This window comes from Pongo pygmaeus, chromosome 4, assembly GCF_028885625.2.
Source record: "Pongo pygmaeus isolate AG05252 chromosome 4, NHGRI_mPonPyg2-v2.0_pri, whole genome shotgun sequence".
Classification (NCBI taxonomy): domain Eukaryota; kingdom Metazoa; phylum Chordata; class Mammalia; order Primates; family Hominidae; genus Pongo; species Pongo pygmaeus.
Genome location: NC_072377.2, coordinates 176,268,051 through 176,295,645, shown reverse-complemented (window position 1 = coordinate 176,295,645; position 27,595 = coordinate 176,268,051). Strand labels below are relative to the sequence as shown.

The window sequence follows — 27,595 nt, the reverse complement described above, 5'->3', positions numbered from 1 at the left end:
CTGAATTTGCCCTTATTCCCTCTCAATCATTTTAAAAGAACTGCTCTCTTTTATAGAGCTTGGATTGAAATCACAATAACACCGAGGGAAGATGAATGACAGTGCTACTGAATGTGGCTACAATTGGATACTTCAGCACAGGTGAATGATGAGACAGCTCTTCTCTTTTTGATATATTTTCTTCTTCTATTAGTTTCCTTCCAAGGCTGGGATTTTAGTTTGAATTTTAATGCATGCAGCTGCCTCTAATCTCACTGTCTTTTTCCCCAGTACTATCTTATTGTATAGACAATTCATTCTCCCAAGCTGTAATGCACTGTTCCTACTGACTACTAGGGAGATGCGTGGGTTCAAGAGGAAGCTGGAGAGGCTTGGAAGGTAGCCCAGGTGGTGAGTCCTCTAAAGAAGCTGGAGATGTGTGCTCCCCAGATGAAGGGTGCTGGTTCTGTGAGGAATCCCTGATGGGCTGCTGCTGCCACCACCTAGGGCAGTGGGGATCTCAGATATAAAGGGTGGCCAAGGAAGGCAAAAAGGGTTGTTGCTCGGAATTCCCCTGGAATGCGGGGAGTGGAGTGAGGGCAAGCTTGAAACACTACTGAGCAAATCACCCACCTGGTGAGTGGGGGCTCTGGGCTCCAGAAGCACTCGTTTTGAGGCCTCTGCTTACCTGAAGAAGATCTGAGGCCTTTGGGGAAGGGCCTTGTAGGGGAATAGGGCCTCACAGAGTTCTCAAGGTCCCAGTTCAAACTCAGTTGGCTCTGCTCCTCTGTCCTTCGTCGTCACAGCTCACGCTAGTTTATAGCTGCTCTCTTCTCCCAGGGACCACCTCCTGTGACTTCCTGCAATCACACTCACCTTCTCATTGAGCAGGATGAGCCCCAGGAGAGGCCTGGATACTGACCACTGGTTCCGACAGTCTTCAAAGACAATGGTGTTCATGAGGACAGACATCATCTAGAAGATGGAGTCGCATAAAGATTGAGATGCCTTGGCTCAGAGTTCCCCCTAATCCCAGGCCTTTCATGTGCTCAAATTCCACCCCTCCATCTTGCTAACAGCTATGAAAGCTCTTCCTGGACAAACGGTCTAGACTCTGGAAGCTTATAAGGCTGCCTGTAGAAACTGTTGGCAAAGACCCCCAGCTAGCTCCCTGTGGAAGAGCTTCTACCTCTGAAAGCCTTGGTGAGAACATTCCAGATGGGCATAAGTCAAGAGGTCACTGGGCCAAGATGATCAGTCCCTGTCTCTCAACCCTGACATGCTTTCGTCTATGCTAGGGCACCAGGCAAAAGCTCAGCTCACCTTCCTGTCTGCCTCCCATTTCACCTAAGAGGTCATGTTGTAGAGAGATGAAATCTCTCCATGGCCCCTCTTGGAGAGAGGGAGGGGAATGGGACACATTCCACGTGATCTTGGAACATCATGTTTCCTGCTGGCTTAGGCTGTTCAAGGTTTCTCTTCACTCTTCGTTGACTAATTCACTCACTCACTCATTCATTCCTACATGTACATTACTCATCCGTTCTCTTAAATTCAGCCTGTAAGATCCATAGGGGAGATAAGATAATACAGGCATTTACCACAACCTCTGACCTTAAGTAGCTTGAAACCTCCTGGGGGAGACTACTTAGAGAGAAATAACAGGAAATAGGGCTGAGCAAAGTACAGTGGGCATGCAGAGGAGGGAGGGATGACTTTGGGTCCTTGAGGAGAAGTCAGGGAAGACTCCATGGAGAAGGTAACATTTAAGGAGTTCATTATAAATATGTTCTAAGCAGAGAAGGCATCAAAAAAGGAGGGTGGGGATGCACATAAAGGGTTCTGCAATGGTAAGAAACTTAGCATGACAGGAGAGAGAGAGGTGGGCCAGAGGTGAGACGCCAGTGCCAGACTGGAAGACCCTGCTGAGGAATCTGGACTTCATCCTGATGGTAGTGGGGAGCTAGTGATATGTCTGCAGCACAGGTGAGACATGCTCTGATTTGCATTTAAGAAAGATCTCTTTGGGGACATGTAGAATGTGCACTGTGCGGGTGAACCAAAGGAGAAAGACCAGGGATGAGGCTGCTACAATAGTCCAGGCAAGTGGCTGTGAAACAGGTTTCTGTCATTCATGTGGAGCTGATGATACAGTTTCTGCTTCTTGGACTCTTTACCTCCTACCTCTAAGCTCTTCTGTTCCCACAGCTCCAGAACTCCTTTCCCCAAAAGAGGGCAGGGGAAACGGCAATTACGCGGCAAAGACCACTGCACACACCATCCCTTATTAGGCTGTGGTGGCCTGGCTTGTTTGGAACACAGTTGGTTTTGTCCTCTGGTATTTTTTGAAATCCAATTTACCCTGTGATCTCAGGCAAGTTACTGAATCTCTCTCTGTGTCTCAGTTTCATTAACTATAAGGAGGGAAATAATAATCCAGCACAAGGAAGCTCTGAGAATCAAATGAAATAGTGTACATAAAATGCATTGCAAAGAGTAAAAAGTGCTATAAACATTTAAGGTATATAGTAACAGTAATGAGCTTCTTTGCAGTTCTAAACGTCTGCCATTCTATATATCATCATAACAATTAGGCTGGTTGCAAATGAAATCTGCCAATTGCATATTTATGATATGTCCAGTCTCTCTGGGGAGAGGCTAGGACTTAAGCTTGGGATGTTGAACATCATTTGCAGATCACGAGTTTCCATGTACAATCTAACAAGCCACCCAAAGTCATAGAGCCACAAATTAAATTGACAAGCAAAACTAACAGATCCATCTAGACAGTCTAAAATATTATGGGCTTCACAATGTGAAGGCAGAATGGACATTTTAATGGAAAAGATTAAAGTTAGAGGCACCAAATTCCTCCAGTAACTGACAAAGCATCTTGAAGTGATGCGCCAATTACTTTATATGGTTCTCCTGTGTATTCATTTGTCTGAATGCATGTATTTATGTCTGTAATAAGTAAGGAGATGTTTGAATAAAACGCTTTTCTAAAAATAAAGTTGGCTAAAATGGGTGATTTTTTTTTCTTTTTTATACTTTTGGAAATACGAAAATTAGTGAGCAAATTGGCTTAAATAGTACTGACATGGCAGCCCATATCCAGAATTATTTTTTGTAATATCTTACAGTAGGGTATGGAGGAAACAGCCAACCAATGGAGGCAAATTCCTCTGGAGAAGGAGCATGTGGAAGAATACTGGATGAAATGCTTAAGCACAGAATCACTTCCCAGGTCATATGAAATCTCTGGTGGGAGGCTTTCTGTGGTTAACCACACAAATACAGGAATACTGAAAGGAGACAGCTCTTGACAATTCTGCACCACCCGGCCCACGGTGAGTCACAAGGCACCACCAGTATTTGGTACAAGGAATGGCTGCGTGAGCTGGGGCTCCAATCCTTCAACTTCTGCTCACTTCCAATACTCCTACAGGGATGGCTGGAATGGCTGTTTCAAATCTGCCCAGCTTCTGGAGGTCTGTATCTAAATAAAATAAAATTAAACAAATGTGCCCAACCTAGGCTACATTTTCTAGGGCCTGTATCTGAAAACACATACAGTATCTACTGCATTACCCTGAGCAGCTATTCTGCCAAACCAGGAAAGGGCCCATTTCTGAGGCAGAGTTGTATGACTTGGTCCACTTAGGAAAAGCACGCTCCACACCGCCTCAGCTGCTTCCTCATTCTCCTCCACTCTTCCCACAGGATTTGGCAGGAGTTTTAGGAAATTTCTCTCAACGAAGAGAAACCAACGTGGTATGGTAAAGCCAGGCTTTGGAGCCAATCGGAATGGAGCCCCATCTGGCCCTGCCACTTAACTTGAGACATTGGGCGAGTCATTTCACTTATTTGAGCCTTTATTTCTTTACAAATAAAATGGAGGACAATAACAGCTACTTCAAGGGGCTGCTGTGAGGAATAACTTCTCTGATATATATCAAGCATTTGATACTGTGCTTGCCACATAGCAGGCATTCAATCTACTGCTCCTCTACTGCTACTGCAGCTACTCTCTCAGGTCTAGCCCAGTGGAATTTCATGGCTCAATGAAGGGCCCCAATTCATGTCCTGATTAGATACAGATACATGAGATTATAGTCTCTTCACAACTATCTAACTGTGTTGAGGGTTGCAGTAAAACACAGACACATATACAACCAAAATAGGAAACAGTTCAGAAAACATCCTTATTTGATCTGGCACACGTATTTGTAAGGATTTTGAATGACAATGTTTCTGTTGTTCTGAAAACCTGTAATTCTAAATAAAACACAAAATTACTCTACAAATATCTGACCTGGAAAAGTAAAACAAAGTAATGTTGTGTGATCTGTATCTCTGTTCATTCCCCAGCTCCTCTCTTATTCTTCTACCCTAACGTGGGATGTAAAGCACAAGCATAAAGCAAATTGGACTTTCCTACCCAAACACACTGTGTCATACTTTCTTTCATCTTTTCTTTTCTTTTTCTTTTTTTTTTTTTTTTGAGACGGAGTCTCACTCCGTTGCCCAGGCTGGAGTGCAATGGCGCAATCTCAGCTCACTGCACCTCTGCCTCCCGGGTTCAAGCGATTCTCCTGCATCAGCCTCCTGAGTAGCTGGGATTGCAGGCACTTGCCACCACGCCCGGCTAATTTTTGTATTTTTTTAGTAGAGACAGGGTTTCACCATGTTGGTCAGGCTGATCTCTAACTCCTGACCTCGTGATCCACCTGCCTCGGCCTCCCGAAGTGCTGGGATTACAGGCATGAGGCACCGTGTCTGGCCCGAGTCATACTTTCTCTATGGCAAGGCGGTAACCAAACGCTCACTATTTATTGAGACAGGATTTCACTCCTATTACCCAGGCTAGAGTGCAGTGGTGTGCTCTCAGCTCACTACAACCTCTGCCTCCTGGGCTCAAGTGATCCTACTGTCTCAGCCTCCCAAGTAACTGGGACTACAGGCATGTGCCACCACACCTGGCTAGTTTTTGTATTTTTAGTAGAGATGGGGTTTCACCATGTTGGCCTGGCTGGTCTCAAACTCCTAACCTCAAGTGATCTGCCTGCCTTGGCCTCCGGAGGTGCTGGGATTACAGGCGTGAGCCACCGCACCTAGCCTGTTCATTTTTATTTTTAGAGATAGGGTCTTACTCTGATGCTCATGCTGGAGTGCAGTGGTGTAATCATGGCTCACTGCAGCCTCAAACTCCTGGTCTCAACTCCACCTCAGCCTCCCGTGTAGCTGGGACTACAGGCAGGTGCCACCACACTTGGCTAATGGTTTGATTTTTTTGTAGAGACCAGGCCTCTTTTTGTTGCCCAGGCTGGTCTCCAATTCTTGGCCTCAAGCAATCCTCCCCCCCAGCCTCCCAAAGTGCTGGGAGTGAGCCACCGTGCCTGGCTGAAATGCCCAATTTAAACCCCGTCTGTTCTGTCTCCTGCTGAAACAGAATAGACAAAGATGTGGTTTTTGTTGGATGCTTTACTGCTAGACAGTGAACTGTATTTTTTTCTAAGAAAGTTGAAGGCTCAGTGGGTCTAGAATCTGATGGCTGGACATTATTAAAGAGCAGGATGGTTGGAGAAATAGGAGCAGAGGTTGAGAAAATGGAAAAAGCCAACCTGAATGAGTACAGGGTGATGACTGCAATGGCAGTGGGGTGGGGAGACTGGATTGCAAACTCCTGTGGTACTGTATCCCCAGGGCCTAGGGTTACGCACTGGCACACATCAGAGATTTAGGAAAGAGCAACTGAAAGAGTAAATACATAAATGAATAAATGCAAAAGGATGAATGAAGTATCATAAGGTAAAGTATAAAGAGCTAAAGAGTTGAAAGGGCACTGTACAGAAAACAGGGAAGTTCATGTCTTAATCTATGACCAAAACTTAAAATGGTTACATACTGGAATTAATACATTGTTCATTTGCAAGGATCTTGTTTTTGTGTGTACAGCCTGAGAACTCTTCTATGCCACTGCTGTCCTATAGCCAGCTCCAGAGAGTGCCTTTGTAGGGCTTGCAGGTTGCAAAGGTCAAAGGCCAGGGCACCATCATTTCTAATGACGAGAACTTTCACCTAAGAGTAGGCTGTGCCTGACAAGTATTCCCACCATCCAACAACAATAATAGCCCTCATTTATGGAGCATCTTCTGGGTGCTCAGTGCTCTGCTGGGCACTTGCATACACCGTCTCTAATCCTCAACTAACCATGGGAAGTAGATATTATTCCCATTTTATAGACTAAGGATCTGAGGTTCTGGGCAAATAAGTAACTTGTTCAAGTTACTGTAGTTACCAGGATGTGAAGCTGAACCAGGATATGTGCATAGGTCTGCCTAAGCCCATCATGCCAGTCTGCTGGCTGCCACTGTCTTGCTGTCTGAGTGAGGACCAAGACCACCAGCATAGTGGCTGAGGCAGCATGACCTACTTTACACATCTGGAGGACTGATGGTGTGACAAACAAGGCTCATTTCTGGCCAGGGCTCATTCTTCCACCTTCAGTGAATCTCTTAGGTATGTGGTCCATGTGTACCTCCTCCGTTCAGACACCCTTGCCGCCTACTGATGAGTGAGGCCACCACTGAAATTCTTCTGATTAGAATCCAGGGTAGTGGTTCCTGGAGAGTTCTCAGCAGACCTTCCTGCCTCCCACCTAAAGCTTTTATAGCAGAGTTGGTCAACATTTTCAGACTCTCATGATGAACAATGGCAGCCTTAACAGGCTGTCTCTGGAAAATGGTCCACTGAACATTTTGATAAAAATAATGGCTTTCCTCCCACCAAGAGTAATGTACACAACAATTTAAATTAACATAATAGGAAGCATTAATAAATTAAGCCAATTTCCCTTGAGTAAAATGAACACTTTTCATTGTTAATGTTAAGCATACTGAAAAATATAACTAAAAAAAATTCCATAAAGTTCTAAGAAATAGGAGAAAAAAATTCAGACTATTCCCTCCTGCTCCCCATTGGTACCATAAAGACAAAACTGAGGCTAAAGTGATGATATGAACCCTGGTCCAGCCTGGCCAACATGGTAAAACCCCGTTTCTACTAAAAACACAAAAATTAGCCAGGAGTGGTGGTGCGGACGTGTAATCCCAGCTACTCATGAGGCTGAGGCAGGAGAATTGCTTGAACCCAGGAGGCGGAGGTTGCAGTGAGCTGAGATCATGCCACTGTACTCCAGTCTGGGTGACAGAGTGAGACGCCATCTCAAAAAACAAAAAACAACAACAACAAAAAAGAAGGCTCTGGTTTAGGTGAAAGAAGGACAGACCAAAAAGACAGACCAAAGAAAAGCTGAGAGACCAATGACAAAGCATCCCTGTGTCTGGACCTGGATAGTGGGTGGGGGTTGGGGAGGGCAGAGGACAAAAAAAAAAGGGATGATCAGAGCTGTGCTCAATAGGGTATGCACCATAGAATGGGATAACTTAATCTGTTAATCTTTTTTTTTTTTTTTGAGATGGAGTTTTGCTCCTGTCGCCCAGGCTGGAGTGCAGTGTTGTGATCTCGGCTCGCTGCAACCTCTGCCTCCGGGGTTCAAGTGATTCTCCTGCCTCAGCCTCCCGAATAGCTGGGGCTATAGGCACGGGCCACCACACCCAGCTGATTTTTTTTTTTCTTTCTATTTTTAGTATACATGGGGTTTCACCATGTTGGCCAGGCTGGTCTCGAACTCCTGACCTCAGGTGACCCGCCCACCTTGGCCTCCCAAAGTGCTGGGATTACAGGTGTGAGCCACTGCACCCGGCCAATCTGTTAATCTTAATTTGTCAGCCTTAATGGGAAGAGGAATAGGATACAAAATTATCTGTACTTCTGACCAAGCTAGATTGTCCTTCATTCTGATTCAATAAGTTGGTCATGTTTTGAGGAACAACCAATAATAAATGCATCTAAGTTTCAAGAGCTGCTTCTGAGTCTCAGGAATTTTCTGGCACTTGTCACTGGCCTTTCAGAAGGTCAGTAAAAGAGAAGGGAAGGCTGGCCCCAACAAAAACAATAAAACAAAAACAAACAAAAAACATGATTGCTTACAGTACAGTAGGATTTGAAAAAGCAGAGAAACCTACCCATCTCCATAGCAATTTCACCTAATCCCCATGCCCTGGTTGGAGACCCAGGATTAGGCAAAATCTGAGTGCTACTGAAAGAGAAAATGCTTCCAGATTTTCAGAGTTTGTGGTAGGAAGGGGGTTTCTGTCATTTCGAAATGCTGTTCCTGAGGCCATGTGTACAGCAGATATTGAAATGCGATCCTGCTCAAATTAGATAATAGTTATCTTTAGGGAAAAGAAATCAATTGTTCTCTCTGTCTGTTATTCACCTATGTGATATTAGTGGAATGCTATGAAAAATGAACATAATGGATAAATAAGCATATAATTAGTTATATTTTCCTGCCTGGATTAACTAAGTTCTACCATCTAAGTTACATTAAATTTTAAAATTATCTATATATATAAATAACATTACTAACTGCTTATAGTGTTTTTGCAGCCTTATAATAAAAGTATTTAGCATTTTAAATTAAAAAAAGTCAAATGAAATGCAGGATGAGGTGAGCCTCTCTTTTAAAAAAACAAGACTGCAATCAATTACGGATGACCTGCTCTCCCCTGGAATCATTGGGGATCCCTGCCAACTTGTTCTTTGCACAATGCTAGCCTTGCTCTTAAAAAAAGAAGCTTTTTACCTCAAAAGCACCTCAAGACCAGGAAACTCAGCTGGTTTTGGTCATATATTAGCATTGCATGCTTCCACATCTCAACTGAAAGCATCCCCCACTCTGCCATCCCCTCCTTACGGAAAGCCAAGGGATGCCTTTGCTCAAAGTGATTAATTGCTTCAAAAATTAAATAACTCTTCCAACCATTGTTAAATCTAAGGAAAAACACAACCTAGTTTTGCTGTTTCAATTTACTCTATTACCAACATTACCCCTAGTTCTCAAAACATCCATTTTAATCACAGTTTACCGGGGAAAGAATTACCTGTCAGTCTCCTAGCTTGTAAGAAAGAAGATAAAGTTAGAATGAAACTTCAGGATTAATTAATTGAGAGTACTGCATGTAATGTGTCTATTCTGAATGTTACTGCACACATCGCAATGAAAGCAGTTTTATTTTCCATGGTTGAAATAAATTATGATAAATAATTCATTTCAATGGCAGAGATGTACTGTGGAGCAACAGCAACAAAATTGACTACACTACACCACTGTGAGTCTCATTCCTGAATCTTCATTATCCATTTGAAACTTTTTACGAGTAGTAAATCATATTTCAAGTGGCTGCAGATCTCATAAAGCAGCTTGCTGCATTAAAATAAAACCAGAAAACCTGGGGCATTGGAAGGCTGCAGGGTTTGCCACTCAGCACTATTTGGGAAACTCTTTCTCTCTCTTGCCAATATCAAACAGAACACTTTTCAATCTGATGTAAAAATTAAGGATTACTTGTCAAAAATACCATCTAAATTTCCTCTGGGTAGGAATGTTGGGAAGATCTGTATTTTTGAGGAATAACTTTCAACTCCAAAGCCACTTTCCCCTAATTTTTTTCAAGTGACACTTATTTTTGGTTCATGGTACTTCCTGAATGACTACCACATAGGTTCTAGAACCTCTAATGGCCTATACCACCCTCTGGGGGTCCCCCAACTAGCAAACAATGTGTGCAAGCTTAAGAGAGACTAACAAAGGCGCATGTGCTCTGATTCTATCTAAAAAGACCAGCCTATCTTCATAGGATAGGTGATTTTAAGTTGAATCTTAAAAGATGCATATAGCATTACCTGGGAAGAAGTATATATTTGGAAGAGGAAATAAAATGAGAAAAGACACTGGAGACAGAGCTTGGCATGTTTGAGGAATGAACAGCCCATGCATAGGAGGTTTTTGAAAGAGACCTTTTGAGTGGCAGGGAGTAGATTTAAGGGGCAAGGAGTAGAAGACTGGGCTTGGTCCAGGCTATAAAAGGGCCTTTATGCCATGCTGAATGTAGAAATGAGTTTGGGCTAATACATGAAGGGTAGCCTTCAAAGAATTCTCGAGGAGAAGGTGACATGATGAGGTCTGCCATTTAGAACAATACTGATTAGGTTCTGGAGAACAGCAATTACGGGTAAGTACCGGAGGCAAGGTAACAAGTTTAGATACTGCAAGAAGTTCAAAATGAGGGGAGTTGAGAGGTAGGGTAGCAGAGACAGAGAGAAATGGCCAGAATCCTTGACTGCAATACCCCATTTTCTTCCCAATGAAATATTTCTAAGAAGCATAGTCTTAGAAACATACTGAAGCTGTGGATAAATTCAGAGCTTTAGGAACATGGCCTCAGGCTGGGCGTGTGGCTCACGTCTGTAATCCCAGCACTTTGGAGGCCAAGGTGGGCAGATTGCTTGAGTTCAGGAGTTTGAGACCAGCCTGGGAAACATGGTGAAACTCCACCTTTACAAAGAAATACAAAAATTAGCCAGGTGTGGTGGTGTGTGCCTGTAGTCCTAGCTACTTAGGAGGCTGAGGTGGGAGGATTGCTTGACCCCCAGAGGCTGAGGCTGCAGTGAGCCATGATCATGCCACTGCACTCCAGCCTGGGTGACTGAGTGAAACTCTGTCTCCAAAATAAATAAACAAAATAAAATAAAATAAAATAAAAAGAACATGGCCTCAAAGTCAAGAATTCCAATGAAGAGAAGGATGCCAGACTGTTCCAGAAATGCTACAGGTAGTGTAGAGGTGGCTGCTGTTTAGGTGGCTGTAGCAATGAACTGAACCCTAAGCAGTGTGCATATGTGTCACAGAGATGACTACAAGCACACGTTTATATTAAATATTCAATGATAAAGTAAACTCTAACTGAGGCCATTCAAAATCAAGGAAGGGAGTGGGGAAACAGCATGCCACGTTACTAAACAGTCATCAAACATTTCCCAATTATTATCGTACTTCACAACAGAGCAGCATAAGCACAATGGCACGAGGGCGTCTCACGCAGTCATCAAAGGAGAGTGCAATGAATATTGTAATGTACCAAGAAGAAAGAGACTGTGAGAGAGACCAAGAAACAGAAACTCTCAGAGACAGAGTCAGACACAAAAACAGAGATGCGGAGAAAGAGCTGTGAGTCAGACAGTGTTTCCCCAGTCTCTTTCTTTTGAATGGCCTCAGTTAGAGTTTATTACTGAATAATCTAAACATGTGCTTATAGTTACCTCTGTCATGGATATGCACACTGCTTAGGGTTCACATATGCACGTGAACACCCAATCATCATGCTCATCAACTACAAAAGGATTCAAAATGTTGTCATTTTTCATATGGGGGAAAAATTATTCCTGTGGACAATTAATGGGACCCTTCAGAAATATTTTCCATTAAATATTAGAGTTTATATTTAAACCATGCAGAATTTTCAGATTTGAGAGTTTTTATTTATAGTTATCTAATGGCATAGAAAGTGCCGGCCAAGAGGCCAGGGAGATGATTCAAAGATGCTACTGACATTTGGAAGCTCTTTTTCCCTAATAATTACATAGCCCAAGGAAGGCTAGTGACTGAAAGCGTCGGGAATAGAACCTCATTCTTCAATTAAACATTTACTGACCACCTAATTTGGGCAAGGCTCTGTGTCAAACCTTGGGAATACACAGATGAACAAATCACAGTCCCAGCCCTCAAAGAGCTTACAGTTGAATAGGGGAGGAGATACACAGTACAGAAACAATGGCAGAAGATACAGTAAGTGGCCATAAGCAGAAGCTTACACAGGAGGCTTTTAGAAACCAGAGGCTAACCCTTCCTAGGGGTAGAAGCAGCCAGGGATGGCTTCACAGGGAAGGTGACATTTGGATCTGTTGTTGAGAATAAGAGAAGTTTGACAGTCAGGTAGGAAGAAGGGCAAGCAGGTGCAAAGGTTTGGAGAAGAGTCTGGGGGAATGATGAGCAGTTCTGTGGGAATGGAAAGGGTGGATGGGGAGTACTGGTGGCAGATGAGGGTGATTACATAGGTTGGGCGCAGATCTTGTGTGCAGGAAATGGGGTGCCATTAAAGCTGAATAAATCTTTCTGGCAGTGATGTGGTAGTGAACTGCTGGTTTAACCATTCTCCACAGGGTCTAAGCCTTAGGAGGTCTGGGCCATCTGATTTTTCCCAAGAAGATGCAGCTTTCAGCCAGGTGCGGTGGCTCATGCTTGTAATCCCAGCACTTTGGGAGGCCGAGGCAGGTGGGTCACCTGAGGTCAGGAGTTCAAGACCAGCCTGGCTAACATGGTGAAACCCTGTCTCTACTAAAAACACAAAAAATTAGCCTGGAGTGGTGGTGCGCGCCTGTCATCCCAGCTACTCGGGAGGCTGAGACTGGAGAATTGCTTGAACCAGGGAGGCAGAGGCTGCAGTGAGCTGAGATCATGCGACTGCACTCCAGCCTGGGTGACAGAGCAAAACTCCATCTAACAACGACAACGACAACAACAACAACAACAACAAGATGCAGCTTTATTCCTTTTCTAGGATTGGGAAGCCACAGACACAGAAGGTTTCCTGCTTGGCTCCTGTGCCTTCGTCAAGAGGACACTTCTTGGGTCCTATCTTACTGGCTCTGTTGCCAGTACTCTGAGAAATGGCACTGATGTTACTTCCCTTGGCCTATAGCACATAACTTAATAGTGTACCCTGTCAGGAATAGTTCTGTTTGTCAGGAAGCTTTTTATTGATGTTCAACCTTCATTTTCCCTTTCTTAATATTATTCCATTATGCCAATACTCCATTGTGCCATGCTAAGTAATTCCCTTTCCTTCTTGGCATTTACTTCTTCCAAGTATTTATAGACTTATCAAATGCCCCATTTAGTTGTCACTTAGGTAAGCTATACATATTTAGCTTCTTTAATCTGCCCCAATAAGCCAGCCCTTCCATTCTCCTAAATCACTTGAGTTACTTTCCTCCAGATTTCTGTCAATTTGTTTTCAGGCTCTCTGCAATGCAAGGGGCCCAGGAAAAAGATGAAGTTGGGGAGGGAAGGCTTATTCTCTTGAGGGGTAAGTGTACTAATGGCCTAGCGTGGAACTTCTGCTCTTAAAGTGCAGTCTCCAAAACAGGCTAAGCCTCAAGAGGGACTATGAATGCCTCTTGTTATCTACAAGGTTTCTTTCACCTGTGTATATTTCAAGTCAATAATATTCTATTATTAGCTCTTTTTATGTGCTAGGCGCACACATGTAACTACATACTTACTGAGTACCTACAGTGTGTCTGGTACTGTGCTAGGGACTTTTCCTTCTGTCTTTTCCCCTCCCTCTTCATTTCTCACACTTACTCACTGCTCAAGGAATTTCTGACCTCCTACTGTGTGTCAAACACCATTGGTACGGAATTGGATAAAGTGTGGTCTCTGTGGCCTTAAGGGCTCATGTAGCCTTAGTATTTATTAATCTCTTACTGCCCACCCATCAAGTTGTTTCCTTCCAGTCTTAAGGGGTTCAGAGAGATCCCTAAATGCACTTATCTCTAATTGATGTTTTTCGTTCCCTGACCTTAGTGGAACTTGTTTGCCCCACGTAAAATAAGAAGCCACATTAAATATGGGCATGCACACTGAGCTCTTTTTTAGGGTTTTCTTTCTGGTAGGTTGCCTTGGTGCCTAAGAGATTTCTCTTCAGACCTTGCACTTTCCATCACTGTCTTTCTTGGGAGTTTATTTGACATTTTTTGTTTATAGGATCTCAACGAAGTATATACTCAAATGTTTTCCTTTTCCATGGTACCAATGTTCCAGACTACAGAGTAGGCTGAGGGAGTGATGGACTGGGAGAGAATCTAAGACAGTGAGTCTTAACTAAAGTCTGGGAATGACACCACAGGAGGGAGTGGTTCAGCTATCTGATCCTGGAGGCCAGTTCAGGTAAGCTATAGAATTCCCTTGGGTGAGGTGGTGATATCCTCCAACAGGTGGAGTAACTATTCCAAGGACATACAGTTAGCAAATAGTATAACTGGTATTCAAAACCAGGTATACTGACTGTAAAACCTGTCTGCCCTGATTGCTGTAAAATAGAAAGTCCCAACAAATATGGAGAATTTGCAATTTAAAAACTTAGGAGGATGAAATTTCAGTCATTTGAAAGCACTCAGTCTATATTCTTCTAAGCGTGCCAAGGGATAGAGAATTAATAAGCAAGAACTCTTCTAGGTTGCAAAGCATAAAAGGCAGCATTAATTCATGAAAGGCCAGAGGATGAAGGAACCTCTTTTTACCTTGTTCTTCAAATAGTGATAAGATTACAAACAAACAAGGAGTCTTCCTCAACACACTATATAAACTCACAGCTCCATCAGTGGCTACTGCTGGTTAAACTTTCCATGAGTTAAGGCCAGGTGTGGTGGTGCACACCTGTAATTTCAGCACTTTGGGAGGATGAGGTGGGTGGATCACTTCAGCTCAGGAGTCGGGACCAGCCTGGGAACTATGGTGAAACCCCGTCTCCACCAAAAATACAAAAAAATTAGCTGGGTGTGGTGGTGCACAGCTGTAATTCCAGCTACTTAGGAGGCTGAGGTGAGAGGATCGTTTGAGCCTGGGAGGCAGAGGTCGCAGTGAGCCGAGATTGTGCCACTGCACTCCAGCCTGGGCGACAAGGTGAGATCTTATTTAAAAAAAAAAAAACAAAAAAACTCCAAAAACCCCAAAAAACAACTTTCCATGACTTAAGAAATGAATGTAAAGGTTGGATTCACATTTCCAGCACACTACAGCACACTACACTTCGGGAATCACATAATTTAACCTGCAAGTATGTGAAAAACCAGTAATAACTGTAAAATAAATAAGTCATGTGATTTATTAAGCCCACTCTTACTTTATACTGTGTCATTCTTTGAAGAAATTCTAAGAGCTTCTCACACCACTCACAATTGCATGCAGAGAAATGAAGGCAGGGGAAACCTTCTCATTTACTCTGCTGTCTCTCTTAGACAAGGATGAAAAGGTAAGAAGAAATGCCACAGAGAAATAGTAGGTTAAGGCCCTGAGAAAACTTAGTGTGGTATTATAAAAACTGTGTGAGATCTAGTGATAAGAGCCTTAATTATAATCTAGATGCCACTATTTCCTAGCTGTGTGACTTGGGCAAGTTCTTTCACACATCTCTGAATCTCTGCATAGGTCTCTCATACAGTCACTGCGGGATTAAATTTGTTGATGTACCTAGACTCCTCAGTTAAAAAAAAAATCCGTGTTGGCCTTATCTCCCTGTTAGGGTTATTGTGAGAATCAGAGACATTAGGTATGAAGACATTATATGAATGGGAAGAATTATGAGGTACTATGGTTTGAATGTGTCCCCCAAAAAGAATGTGTTAGAAACTTAATCCCCAATGCAACAGCGTTAAGAGAGGTGATTAGGAATGAGGGCTCTGCCTTCATGCTTGGATTAATGCCATTATTCTGGGATTGGTTCTTTATAAAAAGGTTGAGTTTGGCCTCCTGGTGCTCTTTCTTGCCCTTCCACCCGCCTCCATTAGATGACACAGCAAGAAGGCCCTTGCCAGATGCAGACCCTTGACCTTGGGCTTCCTAGTCTCCAGGACTGTGAGGCAAATACATTTCTGTTTATTACATATTACCCAATCTATGGTATTCTGCTATAATATTACATAATGGACTAAGAAATTAGATTTATTTTCATTTTGGCCATTGCAAGGCAATGCCTGAAGTATGCAGGAGGAACGGGTAAGAAAAAAGTCAGTTTGGGGCCAAGAATTTCAAACTCACACCACACCATGCCCTCACCCAGTCCAGTGAGTGTGATTTTGAGAATGCTAATCACAGAAAGAACATTAGGAAAGGCAAAACACAGGGATGAGACCAGGAAAGATCTCAGTGATATGGCTTCAAAATCAAATTACCTTTGAAAGGAAGTCTTGGGCTTGGAATCTCTTGAAAGGATATTTTTCACTTTTATAGTATAAATAGCAGGGATATTTTCCCCTCAAGGACACAGAAAAGTGGTACCTGCATATTGTTTTTCAAAGTGAAGATGAATTTTACATGTTTATCGAATACTTTCTCTGTGTTAGGTAAGTCTATACTCATTGGTTCATTTTGTCCTCACAACTCTCCCAAGTCAAGAGTAGTCTCTGATAAAACTTAGGTCTTTAAGGGGTAGTTTCACTCCCAGACAAGGCAGTGCGGTTAAGTCTCTCAAGGGCTTGGAACCATGGACAAGGCAGCTGGCAGGGTATTTCTCAGTCTTTTTCTTTCTCTGGGGCTACTTGGCCTCTCATTTGAGATCCTTGGCATGTCTCCTTTTTTCTCTCCTCTAGGACTGGCTATTTCTCCGAGCATATGGCAGGGAATGGCTGCCTCATGGCTCTTGACTTTTTAAGTCTTCAGTTTAGGTGAGGACTAGTGGCTGACCAGCATCGTTACAAATTTTTTTTTTTAATTTAATTTTTTTTTTTGAGATGGAGTCTCAGGCTGGAGTGCAATGGCGCCTCACTGCAACCTCTGCCTCCCGGGTTCAAGCAATTCTCCTACCTCAGCCTCCTGAGTAGCTGGGATTACAGGCATGTGCCATCACATCCAGCTAATTTTTGTGTATTTTTAGTAGAGACGGGGTTTCACCATGCTGGTCAGGCTGGTCTCGAACTCCTGACCTCATGATCCGCCCGCTTTGGCCTCCCAAAGTGCTGAGATTACAGGCGTGAGCCACCATACCCGGCCAATTTAATTTTTTTGTAGAGACAGAGTCTTGCTATGTTGCCCAGGCTGGTCAGGAACCCTTGGCCTCAAGCAATCCTCCTGCTTCAGCTTTTAGTGAAATCCTAAATAGCTTCAGCTTCTCAAAGTGCTGAGATTACAGGCATGAGCCACTGTGCCTGGCAACCGGCATCTGTTAAGTGTCAGTTTCTAAATCTAGGGAGGAACGACCTGAACTGAGCCAGCTTGGGTCAAATGTCTACCTCCTGTCCAATCAGTTCTAAATAATTAAAAAAAAAAAAAAAAAAAAGAAAAAAGTCCTAGGCTCAAGGACTGAAGACTCAATTCAGTTCTTGATTGAAGAATGCTGTATGGCTCTTCCTGCCACTCTTCCATCCCTGCCAATCCTGTTTCTAGGCCAGTTAGTTAATAGTACTGTACAGCGGTTAAGAGCACAGGTTCTGCTACTTATTAGCTGTATGATACTGGGTGAGTTATTTAACTTCTCAGAGCTATAATTACAATATTTTGATTACAAAATGGAGATAAAATACCTACCTCACAGAGCTATAAGACGTAAACAGAAATATACACATGTATACACATATATGTATATGTAAGGCACTTAGCACACAGCCTAGCATATAATTAATTCTACTGTTTTTTTTTTAATCATAATCATTGTTAGTAAAATTCTCTGTTTGAGCCTGAGGTTTTCCTTCTATAGCGACATCTTACATCCCAGAAACCCTGCAGGAAATAAGGCTTCTGTTACAGAATGAAGGAAAAGCTTAGGTCTTCAAGAAGGATGTAGGAAGGTTCTTTGGAATAGTATGGTAAGAAAACATTACTGAATCATTATTTTCTGGCCAAGGTAGCCATCCTCTTTGTGGTAGTCATACAAATTTAGGATCTGTCTGGTAAGTCTTGGGCTAGCTTCGTGTGATGGAGGGAGATGATCCTAGGTGTCATTTTCTTATGTCATAGAAACACTAAGAGTAGAAAGGCTGCGCTTGTATCAAAACTTGGGAGTGCAAGTGAAATCCTAAATAACTTCTATGTGTGAAATAGACATAAATGCTGCTATCTGTGTTATGTTAGCATAAAGACACAGATGTTCTCTGCAGTGCTTCTTTTTCTGAGAATTCTTAAGAAAAAAAAAAAAAGACAAACCAAAAAATCACTGAACGTCAACAGATAAAACCAATTCCTTTTGAATACATATTGTTAAAACGCTTCCCAGAGTTGGGGTTAGTATTTAATCTATGGGTTAGAAATTTTCCTTGCAGAGGTTTTTTTTTTTTTTTTTTTTTTTTTAAGATACATTTAGTGAATTCTTTTTCTTCTTAATTTAAAATAATAGCAATTATGCCAACCACTATTAATGAAGAGGTTAAAAACCATTTTGGTTGCCATTTGCCATACTGGTGAGTTGCTGTTATAAAGCATGCCTAATTATTATTGGGCTAACCCTGTGTAGCTGTGCTTTCTTCCCTTATGAAATATTCTCTATCTGCTTTACATGAATGTGAGCAAAAAGGTATGGCTGTTGTTTATTTTTTTACCACTCCTTTGCTATCCTGAGAACATTTGTTGCTGACTAATAGCTAAACTGTAGATAAAAGAGAAATGACAGATTACAGTCTCCTTTAATTTATAAGGAAAGCATTTGGAGCCCCTGAGAATACCAAATCAGGCCACTGGCACCCAATGACTTCACACTAAGTTCCAAACCATATCACATTTATTAGTTTAAAGACAAAGCCAAATGGATATGTGGCTTATTTATTCCAAATTCTTCTTCATGAAGAGCTGGCTTCTTTTTTTCTTTTAGCCCCTTGTAAAACATTGTAATTCCCCTATTCTATAAACATACAAATATAATTGTAAAATGACATCATTCTGTTTTCATTTAATTACCCCTGAAATGCTTTCTATTTAATATTCATTACTCAAAAGCTAATTTAAAAGAGAAAGAGATGTGACTTATTCAAAAAGATGTACTGTCATTCACAGCAATAGTTATCTAATATACAGAAGTTAATAAAGCAGATTAATCTACAAGTCCCTTTAAGCCATTCTTGAGTTTTGAACAACTGCCTCTTTGACCTTTCACCTTCATGCTGTGCACCAGTAGCAGGTGCCAGCTGTACAGAAATTACGGCTGCTGTGTTTGGACGCAAAATCTTTTCTTACTTTGCTTCTGACCAGCAGCTGACCCTGTAGGAGTGATTGTTTCTGGTGCCGGCCTAAAGGCTACATAAACCAGTAGCAGATAAACAAAAGGCTACATATACCAGCTGCCTTGCCTAAGGGTACCATCCTAGACTGACACCTCCACTCCTTCTTCAGCGTTCCAAATTGCTCCTTGTTTGTTTCCATACATGCATTTCATCCATGTTATTTTGTGTGAGGGGTGGGGGTAGGGGAACCCCCCCAAAAACAACAAAAAAACCCTCTGCTCCCTCGAACTTGACTTTTGAGTATTCCATGTCAAACTGTGCCATTATAATGCTAATCTAGGCCTGATTTAGCAACTTTAATAAGAGGCTAAACCCTCTTGTAATTAGATAATAAAATTTTATTATGTATTTTAATATTAAAAGTCTTAAAATCAAACTCTTCAAATCATACACTGGCACAAAACTAAGGTGTTTAAATATCATAGCCTCAGAAAATGGGAACCTGAAAAAGCACATTGTGGCTAATTTTTCATTCTCAGAAATGTAAACATGGAATTCCTATGTGGTAATAGTGAAAGCTCCAATACTCTTAATTATGTACAAGGAAGAATGAATCTATTCAAGTATGAAGCACACTGTACCATTTCCAGCAACAGCATGAGATGACTTTGACAGTTATTTCTTGGATACAAATTACACAAGTATAAAAACAATCCCCATAATGATTAAATGCAGTTATGTACATAGGAGAATACCAGTGCAAATGGTAACATATTTAAATGGTTTTCCTTCATTAAAAAAATTATATATGATATTAAACCATCAATCACTGCTGAGGCACAGGAGTTTAAATGTATTGTCACTGGCTGAAATAAATGACTTGGAGACTGGATTCTGGCTCACTCAATATGGTGTCTTTGCTGTTGCTTAGTCACCCAACTCTCTGCTGGTTTGGGTACATCTGGTGGATTCCATCCCTTTCAATTAATAAGGCAAGTTGTGCTATCAATGGTTTACATCCTTAAACTGTGCTTAGAGGTAGAAAAACACATGTCCTAGTGGGGGTTGGGAAGGGGGTTCCTCTCTGTTCTGTTAACCATTTGGAACAATATTTGAAGTACTTTTTTCTTTCTTCACCCATGTTTAGAATAAAATTTTCTTGTAGAAGTTCAGCAGGGTTATTCTATAGTATATTATGATATAATCTTCTCTTAGCATTTCCATTTGGTTTATTATGTAGCAGTCTACGACTACACTAGGTTTGATACTTAAAATCACTGCCTGCAGATCATACTTCTGAAAACTAATATTTTGGGGGTTTACTTTGCAAACACTTATTGACTATCATGAAGTGTCAGGCTCTGCTAGGTGCTGGGACAAGTATCAGGATGTAGGTGATCTTTGAGGGAGAAAAAAATCACTCTATAAATATGTATTCTTATGGCTACAATGTTAATTTGATGACTTATAAATCAATAACAAATATATTTTTTAATTGTTTTTGCTGTTTTAAAATACCAATTTTGTTACCATTGAAATAGTCATTCATCAAATATTTCTATAATAAAAATTAAATTAAAATGGCAAAGATATGGTTAATAACAAAGGATCTGGACCAGATCATTCTTGTAAAGATAGATAAGTACTTTCATAACATCATAGGCAAAATGTCATCTTAATATTAAAAAAACTAGTGTTTCTCTATTTTTAAAATTATAAGCATTAACTTTCTAAACTGAGCTCTTGAGGCAATGGTCACAAATTTTTCATTCTTAAGAGGTTTACTCTCTTTTGGACTTATTACCTGGTTGTTACCTAGAAACTTTTGTACAGTCCCAGACCTCTTATTTTTTTTTGATCCTCAGTAGTTAGATTTTGCACACACACACACACACACACACACACACTTGATCAAACTAAACTTTATTTTTATCTCAAACAAACCTGGCTATTTTGAAGAAAAAGAAAGTTTGAAAAGTATTAGGTGAGTTTCACTTCACCGCCTGTTTATTGTATTCCTTGTGTGCAAAGATGTAATCCAAAAGTGATAAAATGGCCCCTTTAAGTTCCAGTAGACAAGTATAGTAAAAGTAAAAGCAAGAGCAAAATAAATTAAGAAATAACCCCCAAAGCCCCAGATTAAGTAAAATCAAAATAACTATATCCTTTTAAAACTAACCAAAAAAGTATGCTTCAGAAGTTAGAAAAAAACCAGATGGAAATAAAAATATCACTGCAGCAGTACTGTATGGGTTGGCTGTGAGAAATACAAGGTATCATGCATTGGGAGATCTTAGTTCTGAAATTCCTTAAGATTGTATACTACAGAAGTGGAAAGCTGGTATCCAGGCATACAGTGTTGGCCTGCCAAGTGTTTCTATTTTTTTTTTTTTAAATTTTCAATCAGTAGCTACATTTAAAAATCTGAATTTCTGGCTGTTTTTCAAGGGAGAAATTTCAGTGTATCTGGCAACACTGGGTCTGACCTTCTTATAAGGCAACAATTAGCTGGAGGTGTGCTGAGGCTGCCCCCTTTAGACAGAGATGTGCACTCAACTTGAGGATTCCTTCATGTCTACCTCATTCAGGTTTTCTGCTTCTTGGCCCTATAGGCATCTTAGTTTGTGACACCTGGTATAGTTATAATAGGTAGGAAAGTGAGAAGGAGGCTCAAAGGAACTCAGGTGTAGATTCAGACCTTAAGAATGACCACTGATAGAGTTAATGGTACTCAACAGCAGAAATTTCCTTTAGAAAACAGAAGCAGTTTACAACCAGAAAGAGGTTAAAAATGGCATTCTATGCTGATGAATCAGTGGTGAAAGCCAGGACAATGAATAGAGATGTGCTGGATATGGGAGAGAGATGCAAAGCACATGTTGCTTCCCTATCATCATTCACAGCTGCCATATTGATTCTGTCCTGGAAAAATCAGGTTAAACCTCAAGAGCTACCTCGGAGGCATTAAAGAAAAGTCACAAAGGGCATTATAACACAGCTGTACGACTAGATTCTGACCTTCTTGAGACTACATGTCCTGCTAAATTATATACCTTCAACATCTGGCTATAAAACGAATGAATGGGTGTGGGTGTAGAGTAAGAAAGTGGAAGCTTGGTTAGGTCTGTCTTGGTGGTGGTGGGAACCACAGGGCTTTTTCTGCAGCAGCTGGCAAAGCCACCTCCTTCTCCCTTGCCCGCTGCCTCTTTGGGTCACTGCCCATCTGTTTTGTCCCGGCTGTAGTATAATGCTGGGGTACTGAATGACTGCTTTAAACCATTCTACCTTAAGGATGGCCCCAGTGGGACTTACTGGAAGCTCAACTTGCCTCATTTTATGTGCTCAAAACATACGTACTTTAGATTAGAAGCCACTAAACAAAGGAACAGAGATAGCTTTGTGTTTAAGCATGTGAACCCCACAGTTAAACAGATTTCAGCTAAAATTTTAGTTCTTCCAGTTACTGACTTTGTGACCTTGGGAATGTTTCCTAATTTTTTTGTGCCTCAGTTTCTGTATCTGTAAAATGGTAATGATAATACTACACCTTCACAAAGATACTGTCATGATTAAACCAGATAATGCGTATGTAAGTAGGTTAAGCTAGTGCTTGCACACAGTAAGCACTTACATTTGAAAAATTTTATTTCTTAAATTTCTAAATTTTAAAGCTTTTATTTTAGGTTCGGGGTACATGTACAGGCTTGTTATATAGGTAAACTGCATGTCACAGGGGTCTGGTGTACAGATTACTTTGTCACGCAGGTAATAAGCACGGTACCCCCAATAGGTAGTTGTTTGATCTTCACCCTCCTCCAACTCTCCACTCTCAAGTAGGCCCCGGTATCTGTTGTTCCCTTCATGTCCATATGTACTCAGTGTTTAGCTCCCACTTGTAAGTGAGAACATGCTGTATTTAGTTTTCTGCTTCTGCGTTAGTTCGCTTAGGATAATAGCCTCCAGCTCCATCCATGTTGCTGCAAAGGACATGATCTCTTTCTTTTTGATGGCTGTGTAGTACTCCATGGTGTATATATGTACCACATTTTTTCTATCCTGTCGACCACTGATGGGCATTTAGGTTGATTCCATGTGCTATTGTGAATACAAGCACTTACATTTTGCCAATATTATTTTTCTTCCCACTACGTATACGCATAATATATGCATCGATTGCTGTTAAAACCAAGATTGTAGCACCATGTGCAAAAATTCTGTTATGAAATTTGAGTTCCTATTTTCCAATTTCAGTGTCTAATGACATATCCCTGGCTTCCTTTAAACTTTTAAAATCCGTTATTACCTGATCCAGTTGTGAATGTTCTTTCAGCTTGTTTTTGATATCAATATACTACTGTATTATTGAGAATAAAGTTGTAAATCAACCAGAGAGAGCTAATGGGTTACATAAAGAGCATACTTTTTATTTAAGGATCACTAGAAATGTCTTTATTAACATTAGAAAATCTGACTATTCTTTTTAAGAGAACAAGAGATATGACTGTATTTCATCTGCTTAAGTGTTTTTGACTGTAAGAGTCTTGCTAAGGTTCCTGTAGGCCAAAATCTCAACATCAGTTAAATATGCGACTGCATTTTCTCCTACTTAGTATTATGGAATGGAATCTTAAGTATGAAAGATGTCTTGTATAGTATGTCAAAATGTTGAGCAGTATCATTTCAGTCTAAACACAGAAATGAAAAAAGAGCAGATGATTTCCCTTTTGCTGTAATTCACTTTGGGATGCATGTCATGAAGAGCACTATACAAAAGCAATTTTCATTGATTGACTGACTGATTGAGGAAAAGGGTGAATGTTCTTTCAGCTTAAGTCCCTACTGAAGTATGATTTTTATAGCTCCTGACAGCTCTTCACAATTTGTAGTTAAATGCCATGTTAGCAAAAAAAAAAAAAAAAAAAAAAAAAAAGAAATAAATAACATAATAACATAAAAAGGAGGGAGAAAAGGGAGAGAAAGAAAATCACAATTAGAATTTCTTTTGGATTTCAGTACAGTTGACTTGAGCAAAATAGATAAATAGACAAGAGTAAGATGAATTCAACCCTAACTGCTCTAATTCCTCTATGCAATATATTAAGGTTTTCACGACTATAATTGCTAAAAATACACTCTTAACAAATTAATTGCATAATAGTTCTTGCTAATTTCTGTGGAAGGTGCTACTCTTTCTAGAGCAATTAGTTTTAACTGGAATTCTGATTTAGAGAAGCTTTCAGGATCAGTGTCTTATTCTAATAATCTCATAAGGAATTACTCACATCTCTGAGATGCCCCTCTAATTCTATAAAACACACCCTTTCATTACCTAATTTGGGCAAATCTTTCACTGTGATATAACGAAATGAATGCTATGTATCTATAACTATGTATTATAGATACAAATACTTACTGACCAGTGACGAAACTGAAAAAATTTCACATAGAAATGTTGTCTTCCGAATTATTGTAGCAGATCAGTGTCTTATCTGCTACTAATCAGTAGTAATTAGTAATCTGATCACTGTTACGGTTGGTCTCTCCTTAAATTTTTAGTTTATCCTTCTAATAACATGAAAATGCTTGGGGAATTTTCCACCTTAATTTATGTAAACTGGGTTTTTCTCAATTGTTAGGTCAAAGCAACGCTGGTGATGCAATCGTTTTTACTTCAAACAGATTCACTTACTTACAATGGATCTTCATACGGACTAAATTTTAATGCTTGCAAAGTTAGAGTTGTTTGCAAAATATGAAAAATTGCTTATTTGGAGAACATTTTAAAAAATTTTGAAGCTCTAAAGCCACATAGCAGAGAATAATAAACACAATTCCAGGTGAGAGGCACATAAAATATCTTTCCCAGGCTGCTATACACAAATGGAAAGGCCTGTAAGGATGTTGGAAAACCTTTATGTAGGGGTTCATGCTTCCTTTACTATGGAAGCTTGAGGAGATAACTTTTGCAATTTGGAATTAACATTCCTCATGCAATTATGCTTCCAGCAAAATAGGCCCAGGTTGGGGGGAAAAACAGTTCAAACTAGTAAATAATTGCAGTATCATTGCATCCGTTTAGTTTAAAGAGCTGACAAACCCTCTCTAAACTCCAAGCACAATTAGTCATTAGGGTCTAGTTTTTCAGCACTGTTAAGCAATTTGTAATCCATTCCTTTTAATAGGGTTAGGCATTACTTAACCGACACAGATGCCTTGAAAACTGAAACCTCAAGTTATAAAGCAGCAACCTTGTTCATTACCTTCTGTGATAGGCAAATCATCTATTAAAAACAGCATTTAATGGTCAACCAATGAATAATCAATGGCTCACTTTTCATCTGAGTGTGAAAATGAAAATAATCCAATACAAAATCCCACTGGTAACAGGCTGAATCTTGGGTTCTGCTGCTCTTCAGGGCTGATTTATAAGGTCTTGGAAAGCTGATGTAAACAGATGATCAATGGGACCCATCCCTGCTAATAATAACCCCCAACTGGCCCACTCCCTCTTTTTCAAGTCCATCCCTTCAGGCTATTAGCTCTGTCCAGCTAATTCTTCCCACTACTCCTGCCTGCTGCTTTTACTCTGGCCATCCGTTCAGTCCAGCCGACTCAGAAGTAATTTTATACGCAGCAGAGAGCGGGTGGAATTGATTTTTCACTCAGCGCTCTGTTCCCATCTGAATAATTATCAATTTTACTGCCTCATAAAGGGAAGAGTCAAAATTTCAAATCAATTCAAAAGAGCTTTTGAGACGACAGAAACTGTGCATAAGAATAGAGGTCAAAGTTGTCAGTGACCTAAGGAGATGATGTCAGATATTGCTATACCTAATAGCTGACATCAGAGGCACTCAAGATGATATAACCTAGTGCTAATGCAAATCATATTTATGCTGACTACCAGAGCCCAGTCATTAATATTTAAAATGCTATCTGAAAGCCTACATTCCAAATAAATAGAATGTATTCCACTGTTAATAAAGATATATCACTACTTAGTCATATGCTATAAAGTGAAGGATTACCAAGTATTATTAACACACAGAAATTACTTAAACCAACAAATGCATGCTAATTCTGAGTAAAGACAAACTTGATTTGTCTCCTGCCCAACCACATTACTTGCTTTGCAAAATATGATATGGTATTTTGTCTAGGGCCATAGCCTATTGATTTGTGCTAAAATTTTCTACGAACTTAAAAGTTTCTGCCAAAGTTTATGGGACAATACTGTGATTATGGCTGAGTGCTGGCAGGAGTGATTTGGCAGCAGACTTGTCCCTTGCCATGGTGGGGTAAAGGCTGGGTCTGATTCCTAGCCAATCCATGAATTTTTTTTTTTTCTTCAGTGGGGACATGCTCTAAGTCAGTGATCCTCAACCTTCTTCATGCAAAACACATGAGGGCTGTGACACACTCCCACCAGTACCAGTGGCTACTGCATTTGGGTGGGGTGGTGAGGGAGGAGAGACGTGCTGACATTTTGATAGCATGTATACTTTGAAAAGCCATTCCAGGTGAAGCTGAGATATTATCCTCACCTTGAATACCAATGGTGTGAGTCGTAAGAACTTGGGCTTTTGAGTCAAACAGACCTTGCTTCAAATTCCAACTCTACCACTTTCCAGTTGATCTCTCTGTACCTCAATTTATTCATATGTAAAACGGGGATGCTGATATCCACTTTTCAGGGTTGTTGTGGGGTATAAATGAGGAGACTTCTCTGACAATACTCCCTCCCCTTGTATTTCACTTTCTTTGTCATCACTATATTAATGAAATGATCAAATAACTGGTGAGTTACTTGTCTCTTTGTCCCATGGCAAGAAATTCTATAAGGAGAGAAATTATATCTCATGAATCTTAATAGCTCTTGCACCTGGCACATAATAAGTTCTCACTAAATGTGAGATACCTTCCTTTTTCCTTTATATTACCAACATGTAACAGTTCCAGGGTCACACCAAATAATTATAGGTCTACAGCCCTTTGCCTAGTTACACAAAATATGAATGACACCCATTATCCCTGGAAAATAATTGGTTAATTGAAACATTACCACAAATAAAGTTTACATAATTTCATTTAAATATTAGCAAAAAATGACAGCCAGGAAGCAATCCTCTTTCATAGCTGTCTCATTCTATTTTCATCATTTACTGATATAGAGTGACATTTTCTTTTTCTTTTTCTTTTTTTTTGAGATGGAGTCTCTGTCGCCAAGCTGGAGTGCAGTAGTGTGATCTTGCTCACTGCAACCTCTGCTTCCCAGGTTCAGGCAATTCTCCTGCCTCAGCCTCCCTCACAGCTGGGAATACAGGCACACACCACCATGCCCAGCTAATTTTTGTATTTTTAGTAGAGACAGGGTTTCACCATATTGGCCAGGCTGGTCTCAAACTCCTGACCTCATGATCCACCTGCCTTGGCCTCCCAAAGGTGCTGAGATTACAGGCGTGAGTCACTGTGCCCGGCTGACATTTTCTGATGATTGCAGGCAACTTATTTGCTCCCTAACGGTCCGGTCATACAGCAACACACTATTGATGTGTTTACATTTGCAAATTACAAACTATTATGGATGTAATTTGGCAAAAGAAAACAACTGAAAACAGGATGAAGATACTTTCCAAATTTACTGGAATTAGAAAATATAGTGATGGGGCTAGGCGCAGTGGCTCACACCTGTAATCCCAGCACCTTGGAAGGCTGAGGT

General features: G+C 40.7%; 1 protein-coding gene across 10 annotated transcripts in view; it reads right to left on the bottom strand.

Moving 5' to 3' along the window:
* RANBP17 (RAN binding protein 17) overlaps nucleotides 1-27,595 on the bottom strand; it is a 432,110-nt gene that overhangs the window by 5,418 nt on the left and 399,097 nt on the right. For all 10 annotated transcript variants that reach the window (XM_063665353.1, XM_054488237.2, XM_054488236.2 and 7 more), the window contains one exon: nucleotides 856-954. In XM_063665353.1, coding sequence (XP_063521423.1) covers nucleotides 856-954 — 99 coding nt within the window. The remainder of the gene's footprint in view (nucleotides 1-855; nucleotides 955-27,595) is intronic.